The sequence below is a fragment of the Scaptodrosophila lebanonensis genome, unplaced genomic scaffold, assembly GCF_003285725.1.
Source record: "Scaptodrosophila lebanonensis strain 11010-0011.00,11010-0021.00 unplaced genomic scaffold, SlebRS2 tig00000163-arrow-arrow-pilon, whole genome shotgun sequence".
Taxonomy (NCBI): Eukaryota; Metazoa; Arthropoda; class Insecta; order Diptera; family Drosophilidae; genus Scaptodrosophila; species Scaptodrosophila lebanonensis.
This window is the reverse complement of record NW_022060598.1, coordinates 1,084,782-1,103,486: the sequence shown is the minus strand read 5'-3', so window position 1 is coordinate 1,103,486 and position 18,705 is coordinate 1,084,782. Positions and strand designations below refer to the sequence as shown.

The 18,705-nt window shown below is 41.4% G+C and overlaps 2 protein-coding genes across 2 annotated transcripts; one reads left to right on the top strand and one right to left on the bottom strand.

Annotated features, from left to right (window-relative positions):
- Positions 1-9,002: 9,002 nt before the first annotated feature.
- LOC115629715 (trichohyalin) lies at positions 9,003-10,715 on the top strand. The gene has a single exon (XM_030526236.1). It carries the CDS (start codon positions 9,003-9,005, stop codon positions 10,713-10,715), a length of 1,713 nt encoding a protein of 570 aa, XP_030382096.1.
- A 5,155-nt stretch (positions 10,716-15,870) lies between these two features.
- On the bottom strand, positions 15,871-17,103 carry LOC115629714. The gene is made up of 2 exons (XM_030526234.1): positions 16,298-17,103; positions 15,871-16,234 (listed from the first exon to the last, which is right to left on the bottom strand). Exons 1-2 carry the CDS (start codon positions 17,101-17,103, stop codon positions 15,871-15,873), a joined length of 1,170 nt encoding a protein of 389 aa, XP_030382094.1.
- Positions 17,104-18,705: the final 1,602 nt, after the last annotated feature.

Sequence of the window (18,705 nt, the reverse complement as noted above, 5' to 3'; positions counted from 1 at the left end):
GTATATTTGTATGTGTGTGTGTGTGTGTCTGTGTGCTTGTTTATGTGTATGGGTTGAGTCGCTGATCACGCACGCACGCACGCACGCACGCACACTCGTCCACTTGCTCACGAGGATTATCAACTGAAGCGAAACGAGACGAGACACGCCAGCGAGCCAACCATCCAGCCAGCCAGCCTGCCAAAGACACGGTCCAAGACAAACTGCGGCTCTACAGCAGAAAGCCGCATCGGGACTGTCAAGCCACTGACGACTGGACAGCTACAACTACAACTACAGCTACAACTACAGTTAGCAGTGCAGCAACAACAACTGCTGGACATACAGCTTTTGTCCATCTGTCGCTGTAGTGCGTGTGTGTTTTTAGGTTTAATTTACGACCAGCTGCGGAAAGGCAACGAAAGTTCCACAGCATGAAGCTATCTGTCAATAACTAATGCTGAGACCATCTCTCTCTCTCTCTGCATCTCACATGTTCTTGCACACTCCGTCTCCCTCCCTCTCTCTCTGTCTTTCTCTCTTCCTCTACAGCACGACCAAAACTGCAAATGCAAAATGTCATTGCGATGACTTTGTTGAACACAGTGGGTGCGGAGTGGGACAGAGTTGCTTTTGTGCAGCAGGAAAAGCATGATAGAGTGAGGGAGCAGGAGATAGAAATGACGTCGTTACTGCACACTGTTACGAAATCTTAGAAGAAATTCGATTGTTGAGGCCCTAAGGCTCTAATATTGCTGTTTAGGTTGACAAGCGGGTTTCTCCTATTATAGCGAGCTCAAGTGCCTCCAAAATTGGACACGCTGGATAGCACCACAAACTAATATTAAAATGTGCATATGTATAGTTGTATTTGTAGCTTGCGAAAAATGAAATAGATCAGCAAGGCCTTGCTACTCCAATAAGGAGACTTACAGAAGAATCCTACACATTACCGATCTTGATAAAACACATCAAGCACGGAAGTGTTCATTTCGACGAGCGTGAGCCAAAAAGTATTTGAAGCAATATCTAAACATTTATTCATAAACTTTTTTTTATCGTTTTATCAATAATTCCTAGAACACTGAATGCTGCCAGATCATTTTCTTAAGTTTTAAAAATGTACTACAATATACTTACTTTCGCTTGACTTATCAACTTCAATCAATTAACTAAAGTTATGTTATTGAATTCGTTTGCATTTTTTTGTTGCAGAATGAAAGTAGTTTTTGATTATTTTAAAAGTGACTATAAAACCGAATTAAGGTGTTGATTAAGCTTTCTATTCCAAATTATCTTAACACACTATAGATTTATAGCCAAATGATTGAGTGAGTCAGTCACCATTTCGAAATGGTATTTTGTTTTGGATTAATCTCCTTGGATATTTCAATAATTAATTACAACTGGAGGTTCCAGTTTAGAAAATTAGTATGTGCCTTTCTCATCTTGAATTTCGATATATTCAATTAAATAAACTAAAAGTCCAAATCTCTACCATATTCTCAACAAGAAAGGGCTGGAAAAGTTATTTATTTTGGTGCTCTTCCAATGAATTCGTTAACGAATTTATGAACAAACTTAGGTAAGCAATTTTTAAGCGCAGGGCAAGTACTAGTAATTATTTCATAAATTTTTTGGCAATGCTTGCCCCAATGTGCCAATGCATTGGCTGGGGACTAATAAAATTGAAGTTAAATGGTTGTTAAAAATTTATAGCAGCAGCTTTAGCTTCCGTGCGCCATTTTTGTTGTTCTGCTTGTGCTGGCTGAGCAGAAGACGTTGCTGGCTGAGCAAAGATGCCAGAGATATAATACATAAATACGAGTATATGGGGCAAGAAGCGGAAGGGAGAGGTAGAGCTGAAGATACTTTACTTCCGCTCGGCAGTTGCTTCTCATATGTGTGTCCAGCTGTCTAACTGTGTCACTGTATGTGTGCGTCTGTATTACAGTTACAAAACAGAATCAACTTGATTGTCTGTCCACTCATTCCGCATATACAAGTATATGTATCGTATACATGAGTATATACATACATAGATACATATATATGCATACATACAGACAACACTCGGTTCGAGTAATTTATCTGTTGGTCCGCAGCATGCAAAATTTTTTACTGGGGCCCGGGACTGTCAACGACTTCGTCTTCGGAGAGCAGGAAACAAAATTTATATACGAGTATATTCTGCAGCAGTAGTGGCAGAGTGCTGCTGACTTCGACTTTTGGCCAACAGTTGGCACTCGGATGAGCAGCGGACAATGAGCAGAAGGACGGACACAACAATGAGAGGCAGTCTGTGTACGGGAATGGGTGGGAGGGGGTGTGGAGGGAGGCACTGTATTAACTGCAGCTAAATCAAACTTTTGAGCCAAGTTATGAATTATTTGCCATTGTGCAGCAGCAGGCGAAACATTTTCTTGCTTTTGCCTTGGCCTTTGCACACACACACACACGTAATGGAAGAGAAAGATATAGAGGAAGGGCAAAGAGAGTGTACGGAGAAAGGAGCCAGGAAGTGAGACCTTTTCCGCATATTGTGTCGTCCTTTCTGCCACCTGCCAGAGGACGTGTGTGTAGGTGTGTGTGACAGCGTCCTGCGCTTTGTCATTCAGGGTAAACTTTCTACACATAAATATGTACATAATTTTTAGCTATGCCAAGTCAATTTGAACAACATTTTTGCCGCAGCCAAGCATACAAACAACATAAATTTATTTTTATTTTCCCCCCATTCCCTTCTCTCGTGCAGCACACATTTAAAGGACGAAAAAGGTTGCTCGACAAGGCAGGCGCACAATAATATAAATATATATGTATATATTTTTGCTAGCTGTGATGATGTGGCATTTGACTTTCTGGACAGACGGACGGACAGACGGTTAAAGGCACGTAAATTTAATAGACGGTTAAAGTTTGAGGGGCCAACATCTAACAAACAAACCAGCGACCAACAACAACAACAACAGAGACTGAAACTGAGAGAGAAAAAAATGAGACGAAATGGAGCAAAAATTAAGTGAAAATAATAAACCTCCTTTGATGAGCGGCCAGGAGGGCAAGGCGGTCTACACGTTTTAACCCTGTCTGTTGTATTTTTGTTTTTTTTTTTTTTTGTTTGTTTGCAGTGCCACTCCAGTTAATTAAGGAACGCTGCACAATGGGCTCAAAAGGCAAGACGCTTAACAATAGATGGGCGTCATTGGGACTTTCAGAACTTGTCCAAAATTGTTGAGCTGCTAAATCAAGTCGGCACGAAAGTAAATTAAAAATGTCCATTGAAATGCTAAGTACATAACTCCAAAAGCTGGCTTTGTGGAACTTTGTCCAACTCTTTTGATTGGAAGCCGTTGAGAAAATACGAGTAGCAAGCCGTGAATGATGGAAAATATTAGTAATATGTATTTGGAAATATTTATGAAAGTGTTAGGCAGCAGCTAGCGTGCCAAAGGAAAAGTTTCCGTGTTTCTCACTTCTGCTACATTTCTGCGGTGAAGTCACGTCCAATGATAAAAATTGTGTAATTTTGATCAGAATTTCAACAATTTTGTTCAAGCTTTGTGGAGTGTTCTAAAAAAGGTAACGGTTTGAAATTTTTGAAGTTCAATGTTTTCAGAAAGATAAGCCCAACATAAAGCTAAAGAAGCACAAAAAAGGAAAACTTGCGATCAAATAAGATTTAGGTTGTAAAGTTGTTAAGAAATACTCTCTTTGACTCATCGTTAGTAGACATGACATTTAAAATGGCACAGTGATCTGTGTTCAGTTCAGTTTCCATAAGAAATTTATTATTAAAAGGTTAAATTTACCTTTTGTTCAATTTATTAAATTAAAATGTAATAATTTCTTCCCGGATTAGCAGGAATACTTTGACGGTACTTGGTTCTTCAATTTTGTTTACCTTGAATTTAATTCGTTTTTTTTTTTTTTTGTATTATTTCAGAAAGTTTATTTAAATTACTTGCACTTTGAAAAAGTAAAAGTGGTCTCATATCTGCTAAAAAGTTAAACTGTCGTGTTATGGCCAAATCTTCAGGCCGACTCCGTAGCATAAAAAAAACAATAAACAAATAATTTTGACAATTGAATTAAATTCACCGAAGTACTCCGCCACCTAAATTATCCAATAATCTATTTTAACAATGGACTTGTAATGGATTTAAGGACCATATACTTGTACAAAGAATTGCATTCGTATAAGAGTAATTAATGTCTACTTGAGGTTATTTATATCTTCAAGATGGTGCTCCCTACCTATTTGTTGGTTATTTAATGTCTATGCTTTTTTTTTTCAATAAGTGGGTGAACCGATCTGTGCACCACGGACAGTTAATGAAAGTTATTTTAACAACTACTTGTACTATTTATTTTTTACTTCTTTTTCATCCCTTCGTTTATTACTCATTCCCCTGAGGAATCCAGTTCAAAATGTGGCTTAAAAGAAAGTTCTCACATCAAACAGTTGCTTTTCAGGAATGTATTCTTCACATGGGAGAATACTATTGGCATAATAAGAAGGCAATTATTGGAGGACAGACGTACAAAGAAGTCTGCAGGAATGTACAAATTAACATGAAAAGAATATACATGTTTGTAAGGAGCTCTTTAAATGTTCACACAATGTGACCACAAAAGCGCAGCATGTAGAAAAATTCGAAGAATCCCTCACATGAATTGTACATCAAGCATAGACGTTAATGGATTAGAAGAGTCTTATTACAAATCGTATATCATATTCGTTAGCCATAGCCGCCTGTGCAGAGAAAGCTGCGCATGAGTGGCGAATGTCTGTGTGTGTGTTGGAGTATTTAAACACTTACTGTGTGTGTGTGTGTGTGTGTCTGCTGCAAACTTGGAAACTGTGCAAATGAATGGCAAAGGCATTGAAATAATGAGCCGTATTTACATTTCAAAGCCCACAATGGACCCGTGGCAACGGAGCCGAGGGGCCGACAAGGCTACAAAGTTCCATGGGCCGATTGCATACAATTTGTTTTATGGCCCGGCGTGCACATTAAACGCGCACTTAATCACACGCACTGGGCGTGGCATGAGCCCGAAGCAAGGGCCCGGCCCGGCCCGGCCCAGCCCAGCGCGGCGACAAATCAAATTGATTTTACTTTTGCGTTTTTTCCCACTTCTTATACCCTTTTGCAGGGTATAGAGGCATTCAACCGTTATTCGTAACGCAACTAGCTCTAAGCATATAAACCGGTAGTTGTCATATTGATTGCTTTAATATCTAGGAATCTGTGCATACTTGTCTTGAGACAATTACTGGCATAGCACCGGTTTTATTGCAGCTTTACAAATTGTAGGGAATGCGATTATAATGAAAGCTATTCAAATAATACTTACAAAATAGGTTCATTTGCATTTCATCGAACCTGATTCAAGTAAAACGCTATAGCATTCTAAAAGAATTTCATAAAATACAACAAACATAAAAAATTTAATGGAAACCTTGCTTTTTTTAAAAGGATGGTTTGATTATGATTTGTCCTATTTAAGCAATTAAATTTTGTAAAGAGCTTGCTTTTGAAATTCGTTTAAGTGCGAAACGGAAATATCAGTGTTTACAAATAAGCATATCTATTTATAGGGAAAATACGGAGCTTAATGCACAACGAAGAAGCTTATGTACATATATGTACATAGACCGTAATGGTTGCACTGTCTATTTGATCTCTAATATGCAAAAAAAATAGTACAAAAAGGAAATATAATCAAAGGTTTGGAAACTAAATAATTGTATAACAAAATATAGCATAAAAAAGTTCAACAATAAAAGGCTCACTAGATAAGCAGTGTATATAGTATTCGGCTCAACAACAATTTCGCCTGTCTTGTTTTCAATTCTTTTTTCTCTACTTTCTGTTTTTGGGATTTTTACGTTGCGTTATTAAATCACTTTTATTGCCACTGAAATGTGCAAAAGTTTTGCGGGCTGCACAGTCGCGGCAACCAAGGCAACGGCAGGGGGAAGGGGGCAGACAATAGGGATAAGTGTGTGTGTGTGGTGGGGGGGGGGGGGGGGGGGGGTGGCACAGCACAATTACGCATGAAATGTTAGCTGTCGGCTCTCCTTGGGCTATTGACAACGACGCTGACGACAACAACGGGGCGTAGGCGCCGGCGCTGGCGATGGCGTATACGTAATATTATTTTTAGATGCGCAAAATATTTCATATTTATGCATTTCGACTTTTATCAGCTCAGCTAACAGCGTGTCGGGCCAACGGACTGACTGAGTCGCTGACTAACTGACTAGATGGCTGTCTGGACGGTCGTCTGGAATCGATGAGTTTGTCGCCGCTCCGGCAAATGAATGACGTTAGTTAGAAAAGAGTCGAGCAATGCGAAACTGTAGAGCCTGCAGGACATGTTGACACCTAAGCATGAGCAGCAGAAGCAAAACAGTAGCTTTGGGTAATAAACTAGACAAGCAAAGAACCATTTCTCGAAGCATACCAGCTGAAGAAAAAAAAAATCAAAAAAGTATTTGAAATTTTTACGCCACTTTTAATTTTGAAAAAAAAGCAGATACATTAAAAATACAATATCAGCATTCAATTGAAAATTACTCCAACTCTTGAAAACTTGACTTTGTTGTACCAATCATTCATATGACAGCTATATAATAAACTGCATTGATTTTAATGAAATTTCGGAATATTGTATAGAAACTCCCATAATACCTGCTTCCGCTTTTGCACCGACTGTTCCTATAATATAGCAATATAATAAACCCGTTCTTTATGTATGTTCGTATAGTCCTAAAGAACTCGAGAAAATAAATTAACAATGGATTTGATTTTGATACTGAATCGATTAATATTTATATCAAATTTCTGCCTATTCATAATATCTATGATATCTATATAAAATTGCTTTGAAAAAGGAATCAAATGTCCATAAAATAAATACATACGAGTATACTACGTAAACGGACTGGTTTGGGTATTTCAAAACCAATTTATGTAGCTAAGCGAAAATTAGAAATAAATTGCGACGTGGTACGAACAATTTTTCTATGAAATCTATTTCTTGTTAAAAATAGACAGCTATTTAATGATTGATAATTGTAATTTGCCAATAATTGAATTTCCCCATTCTTTTATAAACACGTTTTTCATGTGAACTTTGCGATATCGAAAGCAAGCCATTGTGCACTTTTCCCCAGAATTAAAATGTACAGCAATTAGTGAGGATTCCAAGAAGTTGGAAAATTCCATCGATATTCGGAGAATTCGATGCAGTTATTTTTAAATACTATGGGATTTGCACTTGCAAATATATCAAGCCCTTCGTTTATTAATTAATTTTGTTTTGGAAACGCCTGGGATTCTGAGAATTTTGTTCAATGGTTATGTCAAGCAACAGTACTCGACATAAGTGCTGACATTTCTGAAGATATGCGTTAATTGAAATAGCAGCATTTTTGAACTAACTGGCATTCGATTTAAATTATTAATTTCGTACAAATTGTTGCAGAGTAAAGAACAGGAATTAATTAATCATTTAAATCATTGTAAGCGGCTTAAATCTGAAGAATATTCAGTGTGTGTTGTGTGTGTACGAAGATGTCTAAAACATACTGTTTGCTCCTTTTTATTATGATTTTATTTCATTTTATTTTATTTCGTTTCATTTAGGGCTGCAGATCGTGGTGTGTGAGGAGTGTTAGGCAAGAGGCGTTCGCATTATGCGTTGCCGTCGAGGCGTGTAATTAGATTTGCCAGCACTGGCATTTAGAGCAGCAAGAGCAGCGTGCAAGAGTGGTGGGCGTAGTGGGTGTGGCAGAGGTGCGGAATGGGGAACTGCATTTGGCAAAGCAGGCGTAAGTAAATACGCTGAAAAGTGGCAGCCAGCAGGCAGCAGTCCATAAACAGTTACCACCGACTTCTCAGTTAATGAACACGATTCGGAACTATTTCACTGTTTGTTGAGCAAAAGCCCCTTAAAGCCACTATTAAAGCAGCATCTAATCCAAGAAATTCCATTTGATGGCTGCCATTTACAAAAACACTTTGTCTTTCCAATTGAGTTTCAAGTTCATTAAGGGATTCTCAGCAAAACCAATTGATGGTTTTTTTTGCGATATTCTTCCCATTTTTCTAAATCTTCTAATCATACCTAATAGTCCAGTCGAGTGATAATAGATTTACGATAGTTTTTATACCCTGTACCCAAAGGGTAAAAGGGGTATACTAGTTTGGCAGACCCTCCAAAGTACATATATTATTTATCAGTATGAAAAGGAGGGTCGATATAGCTATATATGTTCGGCTATCTGTATGTCGGTATGAACGCAAGGATTTCGGAATCTATGAGAGCAAAATTACCAAATTTGGTATCGAGGTTTTCCTAAGCCTTAGGCAGGTCAAGTTTTTTCATTCTTCCCCCCGCTCACCCGCTAATAGTTATTTTTCATAGCTCCTGTAATTCTTGGAATTTCGAACCCAAATTAAATATCTAAATTCATTTAGTAATTATGTTTCCGCATGTTAAGTTTCGATTTGAAAGGAAGTTATAGCCACAAATGTAATCTGTGTCCAAACTCTGCCTAGCTTGCATGCACATAAATACTCATAGAGATGATTTGATTTAAATTATGTCTACACTCATGTATATATGATTTAAATATTTCCTATTCAATTTAAAAATTTTACAAAATACGTTTTTTGTTCTTTTTTTGAAGAGTTGAGCTCGCTCTCAACCGTAGCATTCCTTTCTTGTCTATCTTTCGTATTTACTTGCATATTTAAAATATAATGTTATGGCAGAGAAAATTGTTTCGGCTTTGATTTTAGAAACAAAAACAATGTATCATCGATAAAGACTTCGGTTTGTTGTGTTCAGTTTAAGTTTAAGTTTCACACGCACAAGTTTACACAACAGCATAAAAATCACACATACATTGAATTCAGGACAAAAATCACACCAAAAAAACTCACCGAAAGCCGACACCCTACTCGCATTTCACTCGCCACTGAAACAAACCACAGATTGCCAGAAAAATGCCCCTCAACTGTGTGCCGCCCCCGTCGCTTCCGCTGCCCGTCGAGTGCTACGATAAATATGGCCATATGCCATATGCCACGCCCTCGGAGGAGAAAGTGTACAAATCGGACGCTTTCAAGAAAATGAGGGCCGAGCAGAAGAGTGAGGCGGAAGAGATACTGAAACGACCCAATTTGGAACAGCAGCGCAGACTTCCGCCGGGCACAGTACCCCCGCGAATGGGGTCCAAGGCGCCGCCGACAAAACAAAAAGCCGAGGGATCCAAGGCGACACATTTTCATGTGTTGGGACGCCCTTGGAAGGCTATGCCGTACACAGAGTTGACGCAGAACGATTTAAAACGGCTGCGCAATGCACGACCGAAGTCCTTTGAGGATCGTCATCTGCAACAGGAGCGCCTGCAGATGGAACAGCAACGTCGCACCGACGAGATCGAGGACTTGCGTATTTATTTTCGTGACATTGACGAGGCCCATCGTGCGCGAGATCGGAAACGGGAGCGCGATATCGCGCTGCTCGGTGCGGACGTTTTCGAGGATAAGGTGAAGCTGGAGGCCAAACGATTGCAAGTGCTGCACAAGGCTCTGAACGAGAAATATGCCACGGACGAGCTGGTCAAGAATACCAAACGAGTGATAAGCGATGCCAAATGCAGTGCCATATGGTCGGCCCAGATCGCAGAGCGGAAGCTGCTCGAACGCGTTCAGGAGCAGCACGATCACGAGATGATGCGCAAGAACGAGGAGTACAACAATTCAAGGTGGGGCACAAAGGATCAGAAGGAAGAGACGGAGGCACAACGACGTGCCGAATTCGGTGAGGCCGTGCGCCATCAAATCAGCGAACATATGGCCTTGCGCTTTCAGGCCGATGATCGCAAAAAGATGGAGGCACGCGATGTGCGGGCTGCTGCCGCTGCCTATAGGCGAGCAGAGACGGAGCGCAGCGAGCGGATGCTGAAACAAAGGCAGGAGTATCGCGAGGAGCTGGAACTCTATGTGCGCATCCACAAAGATTTCCAACGCATGCTCTGCGAACAGGAGCGCATCGATGAGCAGCGAGCTCTCGAATATATGATGGCGAAGGAGAAGCAGCTGAAGCAGGAGCGCAAAGAGAAGGCCGCTCACGACGCGGATATCTCGCGCAGACGCGATATTCTCTACACCATACAGCAGAAGGTGCTCGACTCCCAAGGCAATCGCGATGAGATGCGCTATCTGATGGAGCGAGAGCAACTGGAACGCAAATATCGCGAGGATGAGCGCGTCGAGGCCGAGAAGCGTAGGCGCATGGAGCTGAAGCTTCGCGACGATCGTCGCCAGCAAATCAAGGAGCAGCATGAGGCGAAGGCTTGCTTCTATCAGAAACAGGAGGATGAGCTTCAAATGCTGGCCGCCCAACGTGCCATCTTTGAGGAGAGACAGAAGAAGGAGGAGGAGAAGCTGACCTGCAGGCGAAAGACCTTCCATGCGAGCGTCGCCAAACAGATCGAGGATCGCGAAAAGGCGCGACGACGTCGCATAGAAGAAGAAAATCTGGTATTGGAGCGAGCCCGATTGAGCAATCGGGAACGCCAGGAAGAGATCAATACGGTCATTACCGTTCAGCTGGATGAGTTGGCGCGCACCGAGTGTGTGCCGCCCGAGAAGTTGCGTGTCCTGCTCGGGCGTGTGGCCAATTTGGATAAGAAACGTTTGGGTCGTATCTAGATTTTAAGAGCATTTCAATTCGATTTCATTTGTTGTTATTATAGTGCAAACATTATTCGCTGATTTTGCTGCACACCAACAGCCACACACAGACAGAAACAAACAAACAAACACACACACACACACATAAGAACACATATTGATGTAGAGAGTGCTGTATTAAAAGCGTGGCAGAACTTAAAGCATACATTGTGGCGTCAATTTGTTTTGTTCTCTTAGCTCCACCCCACCCCACCCCCCTACTCTTCTCCATTCCATTTCATTCACTGCTGTCACATGCAGCCGTCGACTTTTCAACTCAACAAGTTCACACGCACACAACTTCAGTTCAAGCTGCTGGCAAACAATAACAACAACAACAACAACACCAACACCAACTGAATGACTCACCCACTGATCTCTGTTCTCTGGGGTTGAAAGTCGACTCGTGTGTGTGCGTGTGTATGTGTGTGGCAGGGCGCATCATTAATTAAACGAAACTTAACTGATTGTCTTATGCATATGCCGTAATAATCCAACAGCATTTTATATAATAAGTATACCAGAAGAGTAGGGGATGGGCCTGCAAGCAGAACACCACTAACGGGGTTATGCTTCACAACATATTTGTAAGCATTCGTGATTTTGATTTGCAATAAATTTGGTCGAACTGCCCTTCGCAGATGTTACGCAAAAATTCTACAGTCTTCGCCAAATACAATTAGTTAAAACGAAATGAAACGAAAATATTATGAGCTCGCCATGCTAGTTTTAACCTTATTTAAGAACTATATTATGTGTGTTCAGTTTTTAAAATGGTTACTCAGCCAAAAATAATTAAAAGTTATTAGTTGAAGTAATCCATTGCTAGAAAAAATTTCTTTTCTAAAGCATCTCCAATATTGCCGACAAATAAGTGAAATGGTTATCGCTTTCGGTTACAGAACTAGAAAACCACTATGAATAGTTAGAAAACTCGCCATAAAATGGCAAGAAAAACAATTATAAGAAAGAAAATCGGCCAGAAAATGTCCACTAAAACTAGAGAGAAAAACCGATAGAAAGTGGCTAAAAACACCGCTATAAATAGCTATTAAACACACTAAAAAATAGATAGAATATTATTTTGCATAAAAAATATAAATGTTAAATACATGGAATCAACGAAATCCACAATTATGTGCGTCTGTTACAGTAAGATTGCCAAACCAGCATTCAAAGCACTCACATAAGAGATGTGATTTTAATAAACAAATCTCTTTTCCATTAATTGTATAATTAATTCAATCTTAATGTTAATTAATTTCAATTGTTATACTTGTAGGAGTGAAAAATGTTCAAAACATAAGCCCTGATTTATGGGAGAATTTCTAAACGCTTTTGACGAATGAGAAACTATTCCAAATCCATATATTTGGGTATTTCACCACAGACCCCACCCTCCAATTACGAAAACAGACCGATAGATAGATGGCGAATAAGTAAGACAAATACTTGTAGAGAGGGAAGCAGAGATACAAGTAGAGAGAGATTTGGAGGGACAGGCGAAGCAAGTGACAGCTTAACATTTGTAAGGTCAAAGTCGCTGATTAATTGAGTTAAACACTTTGTAGAGAAGGCTCCGTGGATGGGGATCGAACCGATAGATGGTGGCTGGATTTTGCCATTGCTTGGCCAATTTAAAGCGCGCCCAATAGCTTAGCTGCTGGCGATTTCTTGTGGCTGCTGCTCTCCTAGAGCTTAATGATGTGAAAGAATATTACCCTTGACTGCACGGAGTAAACTGTCGCGTATTGAGGGTTGCTACTTTTATTTATATTGCTGCTGCTGCTGCTGTTGCTGTTGTTGTTGCGGATGGTTTTTGTTTTGTTAGCTTCAATATGAGTACACAAACATACGGATGCTAGTGTTGTTGCTGTTGCTAAACTTCTCTGCGAAGGCAGCAGAGTGGAGGGGCCAATAGCTAAATACTTGCAATGATGAAGCATTTATGAGCAGCTTGCCAACTTCGCATCTACCGTTCAAGGGAGTGTGTGTGTGTGTGTGTGTGTGTGTGTGTGTGTGTAATGGCGATGCTAAACTGCCTTGGCAACGCAGTCTGCACACTCACACACACTCGCATGCACACAGGGCGCTACATACAACAATATAATTGCCAGCCAGCCAGCCAGCCAACCAGCCTGCCAGGCAACTAGGCAGCTAGGCAGGCAGGCAATCGCGTTGTATAAAAAGGCATAGCATACTTTTTTGCGCGCCATTGTACTAAGCCCCCGACTGTGCCTCATGACGCAACACAAAGCGCAGGAAGAGTTGGAGGGGGCAGTAGCTGCTACTGCGTAGTCATCGTTGGGATTGGCGTTGTCGCTATCGTCTTCAGCCTCAGCCTTTGCCACAGCCTCGGTCTCAGTCCCAGTCCCAGTCTCGGCCTCATCCTCATCCTCTTCGTCGTCGTCGTCGTCGTCTGTGTGGCCGTAACACAAAATCAGTAAAAATACATACATATATAGTAAAACAAACAATAGCAAAACTGATTAAGTCGGAAAAACCACATCAAGCTAAACGATGATGAAGAAAAGACCAAAAGATTGCGAACGTTGAACGTTGGCTAGTGGTGGGTAACAACAACAGCAGCAACAACAACAATGCGGAGCCTGGGCAAAGGAATGGGCCTCACTCTCTTTATATAGGAAATGAAAATAATGCGGGTCTTATGGCAGCGGCAGTAGCCAGTAAATACTTCTATATGTGTGGGTGTGTGTGTGTAGCTCACAAGAAATGAAAACGAAGCAAAAGTTGAGAGTTGGGGTCCAGTAAAGTGGTAGCAACAAAAAAAAAAAAAAACTACATACTACTACTACATACATATCGAATAATTGAAAGGATTCACACAAGCTGCGCAAAATGAAGCTTGTGGTGGAGCGCGAGAGAGGAAGGTGGTGGTGGCAGCAGTAACTGGGGTCGCTGGCGGACCGTTTGAGGATAACGAACGGTCGCAAAAACTTTTAAAAGCCAAGCAGCGACAAGTCTCAGAGAAATGATAGTAATGCTTTATGACAGCGACACTGGCTCGATTGGGTCGGGATGGTTGGTTAGTAGGTTGGTGAGTGGGATGGTTGGTTCGTTTGGAGGGGGTAGGGAGAGGGGTAGTGGTTGCTGGATTGGCACACCAGGGGCAGGCCAGTGAACAATGACAGCAAAATTAGTTATTGTCTGGCCATACTTTGCTTGTTTTTTTTTCCTTCCCTTCCGCCAGCTCTGTTTTCTACCCAATTTGCATATGTGTTTGTCGGTCCATGTCCCACATGGAAGCCCTGCCTGACAATTATGTACAATTTACTTTGCATAACACTCTAGAGCAGCAGCAGTAGCTGCGGCAGCAGCAGCAACTTGTCATACAGTAAGTCGCTGCTATTCCTGTCACTCCTGCTGCTTTTTGTTGTTCTTGTTTTTGTAGTTGTCATTGCCACGCTAGCGCGAAGAGATGACATGGCCGTCAGGAGATCTAGCTACGCCAAGTCTTTTGGAGTTCTTCATTTTTTTTTTACACTGGATTGGACTGGATTCGAACCTAAGAAATGAATGTGTACACAAAAGTGGGTCAACAACAAACAAATGCTTAAAGGGCAGCACAACCCTTATTTGATTTAAACTCTCGCCAGTAACTATCCACCCCGCGATGGCATCAATTGATAAGAATGCGAACATACTCAAAACGCAAAAATTGGATTTCAGAAAAGCATTGGAAATAATGCCTAATCGAACTGTCCACGAAGGGGGGGAGAAAAGTATATCAGTTTTGCGACTCTGTTGGTAATATTTTGGGGATCCTTATTATTATTTTTTTTCTTTGCAAGATGTTAACAGATGTTTTTCACTCTCGTCGTATTCTCTTTCACCTTCAGCTTTTCGATTGATGACCTGGCTGACGTTTCGGCTTATAGAAATATATCAAAAATTTGGTAGACTTGTGGAGATCTATCAGGAACGCACATCGACGAAACATTCGAGTGCTACCACAATTATGAAGAAAGGTAGAAGCTAACAAAGAGCAACTTCGAATAGTGAATAGGAATAAAAAACTAAGACGCTCTATTAATGAAATAAGTACCTCCTTAGACCTCATGGTATGCTTCATAAGTATCACTTTTGTGGGCTGACTGTTCATGCATGTGGTACAAAGTTTTGAGTGCGCTTTAGTGTTCTATTCCCCCCATTGTATCAGACTATATTTTATGGCGCCCGACGTGGGGCCCCACATACTGTTCATTAGCTAAAGTGTGTGCTATGGCTGAAACAAATACATGTGATTAGCTTGATTTGATAGTCTTATACTAAATATCATTATAGTTGGTGTGGTTAATTGATGGGTAAGAGCTGGTGGTGGTAGTGAGTAAAGTAAGTGCGGATCTGGATGCACAAATGTACACACGCACGGTGAATTATTCGGATGCAGGTGAAACTTGTTTGCCAAAACTGAGCAGAGATGCTTGTAAGTGAGTTAATGTTGAGCTGAGTTGAATTGCTATTGTGTTGGTGATTGAGGTGAGCAGCGCGCGTGAGGTGGGTTCAGTTGCAAATAGCGGCGAGGTGAGTGGTGAACGTGGTGGCGGTGACGGTGATGGTGACGGTGATGGTGACGTTAGCTGTTAATTGATATTGTGGCGAGCAAGTGGTTAATCTTATTATTATTATTGTGAAAAACAATATTGTGATATTGTGCAAATTCTTTGGCAATGTTGTACTCGATTCTGTTCTCTGTCTCCTCCTCGTTTTCTGGTTTATGCTTTTTCGTATTATTATTACTATTATTATTATTATTAGTTTTCTTATTTGATGTGCTTGTCATGAGATTATTTTGTTGATTTTGCTAACCTTGTGTGGGGTGTTTCGCTTTTTGCAATTTTGTGATTTTGGTTGCATAATTCGATTAGAGAGAGTGAGCTGATTTGGCTGGTTTGTGGTTTCGCTTGCTTTTGAATGATGCGATTCGATTAACTCTGATATTTGTTTTTGTTTCTGTTTTTCTTGTTCGATTCGATGCGATTCGATTTGATTTGATTGGATATTTGTTTCGATTTTGATTTTGATTATTGGTGGCGAGGTGGTGCAATGGTGAGCTTTGCTTTTTGTACAATATGAGTTGATTACGAATTTTGATTGATTGATTGATTGATTTTTAAAATTTTTCCGATATGCTATAAATGCGTTTTACGCTCACGCACTTGCGTCGCAGACGCTCGCACTCGATTTCACGTATGTCCGCGTGCGAGTTCGCTGCCAAGGATATACCGCCTGATAGCTCGCTGCCACCTCCAGTACTCTCCTGTCGTCCACTAATGCCGCCGATGCCAATATCGTCAATCGCTATGTGATGTATGCGCGGCAATTGTGCGTTTGCGCGCAAGTGGGCGTAGTTATGCCGACTGTTCCGACTGGCTGTGCAAATGTTGGGCTCACTCGAGGCGGGACAGGCGAACGAGTCGGAATTGGAGTTCGAATCGGAGCCGCAGCAGACGTCGTCGTCCTCTGGCGCCTCGTCGCTTAACAGCTCGTCGTCGTGGTCGTGGTCGTGCTCGAGCTCGTTCTCCTGCTCCTGCTCGTACTCGTCCTCGATGTCAACGTCGCAACCGCTACTGCTGCTGCTGCTTGCGCGCTGCTGTGAATGCGTCTGCGCTCTCGACTGACTGCTGCTGATGATGGCACGCTTAAGCTCGACGATCAACGGCGATGCGGGCACAAGCGGCGCCGGAGGCTGACAGTCGAATAGACTGGCCGCCTCTCCGACGGGAAGTGGCTGTGTGGTGATCACTGCCGATGCGGGAAGGCCAAGTACACCGTGCGCCGCTTCCGGATAGATGCGATTGTCGGAATTTGTGGAGGAGAACTTCGAGAGCAGCGATTTGCTGGAGGCCTTATTCTTCAGCTGCTGCTGTTGCAGGTAGTAGTAGTCGCGTGGCAGCGAAGAGGTGGCATGCAGCGGATCCTCGGGATCGTAGCAGCTCTGATAGCCACCGAGCGCGGTCCGAAACAGTCCGGGTGTACTCAGCGAGTGCGGCTGCTGTTGAGAGTAGGAAGTGGTTTGGGATTGCGATTGCGACTGGGAATGCTGTTCGTATGAGTCGCTGATGACGCTCGCTGTAGAGGCGGTGGGCGTGGTTGAGGTTAGTGATGAGCTTGAGCCTGCAGCGGCTGCCGCGGCGGCGGCAGCAAATTGAGCGCCCAACAGGGGCGTAAAATTCGCTAGAAACTGCTCCTGCTGTTGCTGTTGGCGTTGTTCGTCAAGTTCGCGGCGATAGGCTTCGATCTGGTCGCTCGGTGAGGGCGTGTTGCTGTGTATGCAGCCTTGAAAGAAATCCAATGCTTCGTACAGGATAAAACACAGGCCCAGGACAAGAAATGTCTCCATCATAAGGAACTGAGAGCCATTGGAAGCGTGCCACAAGCGATGATTAGATACGTGAAGCGAAGCCAAGCTGAGACAAATGAAGCTAACGGAGCAAACGAACGCGAAGAAAATGGCAAATGTTTTGCAATCGGAACAAGAACTGCAACTGGAACTGGAACTGTTCACGTATATCGAACTCGGCCGGTATCGAAAACGAATCGAATTGAACTATAATCCGAACCGAACCGAACCCAAACGACGGGACCGCACTGAGCCGAAATTAAACAAAACGAAGCGAATCGAAGCGCACAGCTAGCGATTGGTAGCTGTTGTTTAATTCTGTTGTCTCTTGTTGTTGCTTTTGCTTCCGTTGTTGTTGTTGTTGTTGTTGTTGGCTGTCGCCGTTGTCTATTCGTATTCAATTTTGCTGTTTGACACTTTTACACTTCATTCTCATTTGCACGTTTGGCGCCGCGTTTCTTTTTGTCATGTTGGCGGGCTTCACATATTTTGGTGTTGTTGTTATTGTTGTTGTTGGCTGCTTTCGTGTTTTTGCTCCTCGCCATACACTGTAGTTGTTGTTGTTGTTATTGTGGCGCGTTTCCTTTTGTTATTCAACGCAAATTAATTTCAAATTTGTTGGCGTTGTCGTCGTCGTTGGTTTTTTCTTGTTTTTTGTTTTATCGCTGCCTCTTGTTATATTTGATGTTGTTTTTGTTGTTATTGTTGTTGTTGTTGTTGGGTTTTTGCTGTCGCTGTTTGTGTGCGCTTTTCATTTGCATAAATTTAACGGTTTATACATATTTATAAAAGATATTTTTCGTCCTGGTGTTTTTTCTCTTATTTTTTTATATTTAATTCCAGATTTTACTTTATTTTATTTCTGCTTTCAAACTTGTGCGCTTCCTTAATTTTTTTTGTCTGCTGTTTGCTGTTGTTGTGAATATTATTTTCTTTCTTTTTTTTAGTAGTTGTTTACATTAATGTTGCCGTTGTTGTTGATTTTGCAAACAAACATACGCAAATACATATGAACACAGTTAGTGGTGCACACATAATATAAGAAAAGGCAACGGAACGGAACAAGAAGCAACAAAAAAATGATACAACAAGCGAACGCGCACACATACACATACACATAATATACATATATATACGAGCATAAACATACATACATACATACTTATGTATACAGGGTGCGCCATCTTTTATGTCGGCATGTAAATATTGAATAACTTTGTCATTAGTGAACCGATTGAGTAGACTTGTGTTAAAAACCTCAGTTCAATTAAATTGTACAGAACCAAATTATAGTAAATACAAATATCTCATACTTGAAAATCGGTTGTTTATTTTCAAAGATATTCAATGTTTACATACCGACATAAAAGATGGCGCACCCTGCACAAACATAGATCGTACATAAAGATAAAACGCAAATTGAAGTGCCATCCATATATATGCACACATATGCAAGTACGAGTATGTGTGTGCACTTATGTATATGTATACCAGTTGTAAATACATAGTTTACGCCGCGTAAACATACAAACTAGCTGGCCTAAAAGTATGCAGTGATTTGTATTTCATTTGCATTGTAAAGCAAAAAATACAGCCTTACGCGTG

What these genes read in the sequence shown, in the direction of transcription:
- LOC115629715 (XM_030526236.1), top strand. Translation starts at nt 9,003, where the DNA reads ATGCCCCTCAACTGTGTGCCGCCCCCGTCGCTTCCGCTGCCCGTCGAG.
- LOC115629714 (XM_030526234.1), bottom strand. Translation starts at nt 17,103, where the DNA reads ATGATGGAGACATTTCTTGTCCTGGGCCTGTGTTTTATCCTGTACGAA. An exon ending in GACGTTGACATCGAGGACGA is followed by an intron (nt 16,235 to 16,297) that starts GTACGAGCAGGA and finishes CGAGCTGTTAAG; the next exon opens with CGACGAGGCGCCAGAGGACG.